The 8,147-nt window shown below is 52.6% G+C and overlaps 1 protein-coding gene across 1 annotated transcript; it reads left to right on the forward strand.

The window, feature by feature from the left end:
• The first annotated feature begins 5,319 nt into the window (after nucleotides 1-5,319).
• h1-10 (H1.10 linker histone) lies at nucleotides 5,320-7,502 on the forward strand. Its single transcript, XM_072473070.1, has one exon. The coding sequence runs from the start codon at nucleotides 5,535-5,537 to the stop codon at nucleotides 6,063-6,065; it is 531 nt and encodes a 176-aa protein (XP_072329171.1). The 5' UTR covers nucleotides 5,320-5,534; the 3' UTR covers nucleotides 6,066-7,502.
• Nucleotides 7,503-8,147: the final 645 nt, after the last annotated feature.

Genomic DNA, 8,147 nt, shown 5'->3' on the forward strand with positions numbered 1-8,147 from the left:
TGGTGGAGTTGTGGATAGTAAGGAGGACTGTTGTCGGCTGCAAAGAGACATAGATAGGATGCAGAGCTGGGCTGAGAAGTGGCAGATGGAGTTTAACCCTGAAAAGTGTGAGGTTGTCCATTTTGGAAGGACAAATATGAATGCGGAATACAGGGTTAACGGTAGAGTTCTTGGCAATGTGGAGGAGCAGAGAGATTTTGGGGTCTATGTTCATACATCTTTGAAAGTTGCCACTCAAGTGGATAGAGCTGTGAAGAAGGCCTACGGTGTGCTCGCGTTCATTAACAGAGGGATTGAATTTAAGAGCCATGAGGTGATGATGCAGCTGTACAAAGCTTTGGTAAGGCCACATTTGGAGTACTGTGTACAGTTCTGGTCACCTCATTTTAGGAAGGATGTGGAAGCTTTGGAAAAGGTGCAAAGAAGATTTACCAGAATGTTACCTGGAATGGAGAGTAGGTCTTACGAGGAAAGGTTGAGGGTGCTAGGCCTTTTCTCATTAGAACGGAGAAGGATGAGGGGCAACTTGATAGAGGTTTATAAGGTGATCAGGGGAATAGATAGAGTAGACAGTCAGAGACTTTTTCCCCGGGTGGAACAAACCATTACAAGGGGACATAAATTTAAGGTGAAAGGTGGAAAATATAGGAGGGATATCAGAGGTAGGTTCTTTACCCAGAGAGTAGGGGGGCATGGAATGCACTGCCTGTGGAAGTAGTTGAGTCGGAAACATTAGGGACCTTCAAGCAGCTATTGGATAGGTACATGGATTACGGTAAAATGATATAGTGTAGATTTATTTGTTCTTAAGGGCAGCACGGTAGCATTGTGGATAGCACAATTGCTTCACAGCTCCAGGGTCCCAGGTTCAATTCCGACTTGGGTCACTGTCTGTGCGGAGTCTGCACGTCCTCCCCGTGTCTGCGTGGGTTTCCTCCGGGTGCTCCGGTTTCCTCCCACAGTCCAAAGATGTGCAGGGTAGGTGGATTGGCCATGATAAATTGCCTTAGTGTCCAAAATTGCCCTTGGTGTTGGGTGGAGGTGTTGAGTTTGGGTGGGGTGCTCTTTCCAAGAGCCGGTGCAGACTCAGGGGGCCGAATGGCCTCCTTCTGCACTGTAAATTCAATGATAATCTATGATTAATCTAGGACAAAGGTTCGGCACAACATCGTGGGCCGAAGGGCCTGTTCTGTGCTGTATTTTCTATGTTCTATGTATGTGTCTACAATGCTTACACTGTGTCTGCATTGTCTACACTGTATCCTCACTGTGTCTATAGTGTCTACACTCTATCTGCACTGTCTCAACAGTGTCTTCACTGTGTCTCCACTGTATCCTCACTGTGTCTACAGAGTCTACACTATGTCTGTACTGTCTACACTGTATCCTCACTGTCTACACTGTATCCTCACTGTGTCTACAGTGTCTACACTGTGTCTATAGTGCCTACACTGTGTCTTCACCTTCTACACTGTATCTACACTGTCTTCACTGTGTCTACACTGTATCTATACTGTGTCTACACTGTATCCTCACTGTATCTACACTGTGTCCTCACTGTGTCTAGACTGTGTCTGCAGCTGCCGGGTCGGAGAATTGCCGGGGGGGCGACGTGAATCCTGCCCTGCCGCCGGCTGCCGAATTCTCGGGCGCCGGTTTTTGGGAAGGGGCGGGGATCGCGTCACGCCGGTCGGGGCCGTTGGCAGTGGCTCCCCTGGCGATTCTCCGGGCCCCGAGCAGCCACCCGTTTTCGTCCAGTCCCGCCGGCGTGGATTAGACAAGGTCCAGCCCGGTGGGACCTGGCTTGGAGGGCGGATAGCGGGGTCCTCGGGGGGTTGCGGGGGGATCCGGACGGTGGCCTGGCCCGCGATCGGGGCCCACCGATCAGCGGGCAGGCCTGTGCCGTGGGAGCACTCTTTCCCTCCGCGTCGGCCCCTGTAAGGCTCCGCGATGGTCGGCGTGGAGAAGAAACCCCCTGCGTATGCGCAGGAATCACGCCAGCGGTTCTGCGCATTCGGCAGAACACGCCGGTCCAGCTGCAGATCCCGGCGCGAAATGTGCGCCGCGGGATCCGCGCATGCGCAGTGGCGCCGGCGCCAACGAGGACATGCGCAGTGGCGCCGGCGCCAACGAGGACAAGCGCAGTGGCCTCCTTTAACGCGCCGGCCCCGACGCAACATGGTGCAGGACTACAGGGACCGGCGCGTAGGAAAGGAGGCCCCCAGCCACAGAGGCCGGCCTGCCGATCGGTGGGCCCCTATCACGTGCGAGAACACATCGGAGGCCCCCCCTGGGGTCGGACCTCCCCCCTCCCCTCCCCCCCCCCCCAAAGGCCGCCACCCGACCGTTCCACGCCGAGGTCCCGCCGGCCCAGAGCAGGTTAGAACGGCGCCAGCTGGACTCGGCTCTTTTCTTACGGCTGCTCGGCCCATTCGGGACGGTGAATCATGGGGGGGCCACCTAGAGCGGCCCGCGACCAGCGCTGCACCAACCAGGCTGGCGCCAATTCTCCGCTCTGCGGAGAATCGCGTGCCAGCAGCGGGGCGGTGTGGCTCGATTTGTGCGGCCCGCCGCCGATTCTTCAACCTCACGTGGGGTCGGAGAATCCCGCTCTGTATCTCTGCTGTGTCTACACTGTATCCTCACTGTGTCTACACTGTATCCTCACTGTGTTTACACTGTATCCTCACTGTGTCTACACTGTATCCTCCACTGTATCCTCACTATGTCTACATTGTGTCTACACTGTATCCTCACTGTGTCTGCACTGTATCCTCCACTGTATCCTCAGTGTCTACACTGTCTTCACTGTATCCTCAGTGTCTACACTGTATCCTCCACTGTATCCTCACTGTGCCCAGTCTTCACTGTATCCTCACGGTGTCAACACAGCGACTTCACTGTGTCTTTATCATGTCTTCACTGTGTCAACCCTGTCTTCACTGTGCCTACACTGTATCTTCACTGTGACCTCAAAGAACAAAGAAATGTACAGCACAGGAACTGGCCCTTCGGCCCTCCAAGCCCGTGCCGACCATGCTGCCCGACTAAACTACAATCTTCTACACTTCCTGGGTCCATATCCCTCTATTCCCATCCTATTCATGTATTTGTCAAGACGCCCCTTAAATGTCACTATCGTCCCTGCTTCCACCACCTCCTCCGGTAGCGAGTTCCAGGCACCCACTACCCTCTGTGTAAAAAACTTGCCTCGTACATCTACTCTAAACCTTGCCCCTCTCACCTTAAACCTATGCCCCCTAGTAATTGACCCCTCTACCCTGGGGAAAAGCCTCTGACTATCCACTCTGTCTATGCCCCTCATAATATTGTAGACCTCTATCAGGTCGCCCCTCAACCTCCTTCGTTCCAGTGAGAACAAACCGAGTTTATTCAACCTCACTGAATCTTCACTGTGTCTGCAGTGTCTTCACTGTGCTACAGTGCGTCAACACTGTGTCTTCACTATCTACAGTGTCATCATTGTGCCACACCATCTTCAGTGTCTTCACTCTGTCTACTCTGTGTCCTCACTGTGCCCGTCTACACTGTGTCTGTCTTCACTGTGTCTACATTGTGTATCTCCACTGTGTTCACTGTGTCTACGTTGTATCTTCACTGTGTCTTCAGTGTCTACACTGTGTCCTCACTGAATCTTCACTGTGTCTGCGGTGTCAACACTGTATCTTCACTGTGTCCTCACTGAATCTTCACTGTGTCTGCGGTGTCAACACTGTATCTTCACTGTGTCCTCACTGAATCTTCACTGTGTCTGCGGTGTCAACACTGTATCTTCACTGTGTCCTCACTGAATCTTCACTGTGTCTGTGGTGTCAACACTGTATCTTCACCGTGTCCTCACTGAATCTTCATTGTGTCTGCGGTGTCAACACTGTCTAGACTGTGTCTTCACTGTGTCAATACTGTATCTTCACTGTGTCCTCACTGAATCTTCACTGTGTCCTCACTGAATCTTCACTGTGTCTGCAGTGTCAACACTGTCTAGACTGTGTCTTCACTGTGTCAATACTGTATCTTCAGTGTCCAATCTTCACTGTGTCCTCACTGAATCTTCACTGTGTCCTCACTGAATCTTCACTGTGCTACAGTGTGTCAACACTGTCTAGACTGTGTCAACACTGTCTTCACTGTCATCACTGTGCCACACTGTCTTCAGTGTCTTCACTATGTCTACTCTGTCTTAACTGTGCTTATCTACACTGTAAGAAGTTTTACAACACCAGGTTAAAGTCCAACAGGTTTGTTTCAATGTCACTAGCTTTCGGAGCGCTGCTCCTTCCTCAGGTGAATGAAGAGGTATGTACCAGAAACATATATATATAGACAGATTCAGAACAGTGCTACAGTGTGTCAACACTGTGTCTGCACTGTATCTGATCTCACTGTGTCCATACAGTGTTCTCACCGCGTCCACTGTCTTCAGTGTCCACTCTGTCCTCAGTGCGTCCACACCATTTCCTCGCTGTCTTCAGTGTGTCCTCAGTGGCTGTAAGATAAAATGCTGCAGACTGAGGGCTTTTACAATTTGCACCACTGTCGACTCACTGGGATTCACAGGGAACCCGATATTTTAAAAATTCGCGGGAATGAAGTGAATTGTTAACTGAACAGAACTTCAAAATAAAATATTTTAAAATGACCAAGAATCATTTGTGAATGAAGTTTGCCCGAGGGAGAGGGGCTGGGGAGAGGAGGGGGGGGGGGGGTTATTTACAAGCTGATTCTCTGTGTGGCGAGGGGCAGGAATGTTGCCAATGGTATGGAGCAGTTTTGTCACTTTACTGGATGCAGATTTCAGAGAAATTGTAACTCGCCCCAAATCTCTGCCGCCTTTCTGAGCGCGGCCGCGCGGGGGCGCGCATTGTGTTAGTTGCAACAAATTAAAAGGCAATTTATTGCCGTGTTTCGCCCCCAAAGGGGGTAAATGTGAGCGGGCCGGGCGGCGCAGTCTCCCCCCCGGGCCGGGGGGCTGCTGTGATCCGGGTGCAGCCCCCGGGCGGCCCCCAAATCGCCCCCTGAAGTGACCACCCCCATCTCTGGGTGCCTGATGTGGGTGGGGAGCCGGTGCGAGATGCGGGATATTCGGCCTTTGGGGGCGGCGGGGAACCCGCCCGCCGCGGGCACCGGGCGGGGAAGAGCCCGGGCCGCAGCCCCGCGCCCCGGGCGGGGTTTCCCGGCCCCGCGTCCGGCCGGGAAGCCGCCGGGAAGGTGGTGCAAGAAGCACAAGTTGGTGCGGATCCTGGCCCCGGCTGTTGATGTTTTCATTGACGTTCTCTCCGAGCGCTCAAATAGGCGGCTGCGCAGAGAATTCCGCAGCTTCAGAGAGAGAGACGGCGGCAGCGGAAAGCGCTGCGCCCAATCCGCCCCCACCCCGTGCAACCGGAGCCGCCGCGCAGCCCGGCCGCCGCCGCCTGCATTCCGCAGCCCTCTCTGCAATTTCACATCTGCAATCGCCCCCCCGCCGCTTCGGCCCTGTTTTCGGTCTCCCCCCCCCCCCCCACGCCGCCGCCGCCATGTCCGCAGACGTGGAAACCCTGCCCGTCGCTCCCGCCGAGGAGGAGGAGGAGAAGAGCCCGGCCAGGAAAGCGGGCTCCAAGAAGAAGAAGTCGGGCAAGGGCAAGAACCAGCAGGGCAAGTACAGCGCGCTGCTGGTGGAGATCGTGGGCCGCCTGGGGGCCCGCAACGGCTCCTCGCTCGCCACCATCTACAAGGAGGCCAAGAACGTGTCCTGGTTCAACGAGCGGCAGGGGCGCACCTACCTGCGCTACGCCCTGCGGGCGCTGGTGCTCAACGGCACCCTGGACCAGGTGAGGGGCAAGGGGGCGAACGGCTCCTTCAAGATCACCAAGAAGGGGGAGGCGGGCCAGGCGGCCAAGAAGAAGAAATCCGCCGCTGCAGCCGCCAGCACCTCCGCCAAGAGGTCCCACAAGAAAGGCGCCTCCAGCAAAAACACAGAGAAGAGGAAGGAGACCAAGAGCCGCTCGGGGACCCCCAGCAAGAGCAGGAGTAAGAGCAAAGGCAGCAAGAAGTCGAAGAAAGCTTAAACCTTGCAGGGGGGGGGGTTGTGATTTTATTTTTTTGTCTGTTGCAAAAATTAAAAAAAAAAGTGCAGCTGACTTTTGATATTCACCCATTTTCCACTCATTGTATCACCTCTTTTTTGGGGGGTCTTTTTATTTTATTGTTTGTGGGGGGGGGGGTCCATCATGTGCCGCCTGTTGGATTTGAGACCGCGGGAAGATTGTCTTCTTTGCAAATTTTACAAATTTGCTTGTAGCTTTTTTTTTTTAAAAAAAGTTTGTGTTATTTTAATCGCCTAAAGTTTAAATTCATCTGAATCATGGTGGGAAATCTCCGGGATGGGAAATGGGTCGCGGGGTGATGGATTTCCTGGAAATCGCCTCAGATTTGTGTTTGTTACTGAAAAAAAAAAAAAAAATTTGCAACAGTCGGACGGAATAAAAGTGAATTCGTGTCTCGAATTTGGTGGCAATGGTTTGATTTCTCGATGCAGTTCGTTTTGTCGCAAAGATATCGTGTTGGGTCATTACTACTTTTAAAAAAAATAAAAAAGTATGATTCGAAATTAAAACATTCCCCCCCCCCCCCCCCCCCCCCCCCCAGATTTGCAAATTGGGTTTTCGGATGTTTTCAGTTTGATTTTTGTTCCCGCCGCTGTTTCATGTCGTTTAAATTTTAAAATCTTTTAAAAAGAGGAGGGGACCGCTGATTGGCCGCTCCCTTGGCAACACGTTGCCACATTCGGAGTGTCAGCCAATGGCTGCAGCCAAAATAATTAGTTACATTGGTGGCGGGAGTGTGATCTCCGCGCTGATTGGCGGTTGGAATCACCCTCTTCCATCCGGAAGTCCCAGTCTGCAACTTGCATCTCGCCCCCCCCCACCAACCATTTAAATGTTCTATTTTTTTGAACCCCCCACCCCCCTGTTTTTTCCCTTTAGAAACAAATTGCAGTCGGGTGGGTGGGGGTGGGGACACCAGGTTGTACCTGAAATGCAAAAACAAAAGGGACCAACGGTTGACGATGTGTTTGCTTCCCCAACACCTGACTGAAGTCGAAAAGACAACTGACATCCATCAGTATTTTTTTGCAGGTCGCTTTCTCATTCTTTACAGCAACGCAAGGATGTGCACCCTCTGGGATCCGCCCTCCCAGCTCCTTGGATGCCTCTGGAGCCCAGTGTGTCCCAGTGCGTTGCAAGAATCTCGTCGTGTGCCTTGTTTGGGGGGGGGGTCATATCGATTTCAATCGGACTCTGCTCTGCCTGGGGGGGGGGGGGGGGGGTCCCAAGGGGAAAGTGACTTTTCCGATTTGTTTCCAGATTTTGATGTTTCCCAATGAATTTCTTTATGGAGCAGTTTGTATAACTCGTCAGAACTGTGGAGATGTTCTTAATGCTGCAACTGTAAACCTACAACAGTGTAGTCTACGTGCAAACTTAATAAATGTTTTAAAAATACATCACTGGTCTGCTTCTCCCTCGTCCATTTGGGCAGCTCTATGGTCAGGAAGCACTGTTCCACACAGGTAGGCAACTGGAACTCCCCTAGAGAACGGAGGGTCAATTTAAAAAAAAAAAAAACCACATTTTGTAGTTTAAAAAAATATGTATTTTATTACAAACGCATCAAATAGGTTAAAGCGAATAAACCCCCTGGGAAACATACTTCCCAACAATTAAGTCTACAGATTTTTCACCTCTTTCCCCCCCCCCCCCGCCCCCCATGCCGAACAGCCCCTCAAACACAGTCGCAAACATACCCCACCTTTCCTCAAACCCCCCTGAAGAGCCCCTTAACTCATGCTTTATCTTCTCTAACCGCAGGAACTCTTACAGGTCACCCAACCATGCTGCTACCCCCGGTGACGATGCCGACCGCCACTCCAGCGAAATTCGTCGCCGTGCAATCAGAGCGGCGAAGGCCAAGACATCGGCCTTCCTCCTCTCCATGAGCTCCGGCTTCTCTGAAACCCCGAATATCGCCACCAAAGGGTCCGGGTCCACTCCCTCCTCCACTATCCTGGCTCAGTACGAAGTCTTACAACACCAGGTCAAAGTCCAACAGGTTTGTTTTGATGTCACTAGCTTTCGGAGCGCTGCTCC

This window comes from Scyliorhinus torazame, chromosome 13 (assembly GCF_047496885.1).
Source record: "Scyliorhinus torazame isolate Kashiwa2021f chromosome 13, sScyTor2.1, whole genome shotgun sequence".
Lineage (NCBI taxonomy): Eukaryota > Metazoa > Chordata > Chondrichthyes > Carcharhiniformes > Scyliorhinidae > Scyliorhinus > Scyliorhinus torazame.

Excerpts from the sequence above, each read along its gene's own strand:
- h1-10 (XM_072473070.1), top strand. The coding sequence starts at position 5,535 with ATGTCCGCAGACGTGGAAACCCTGCCCGTCGCTCCCGCCGAGGAGGAG.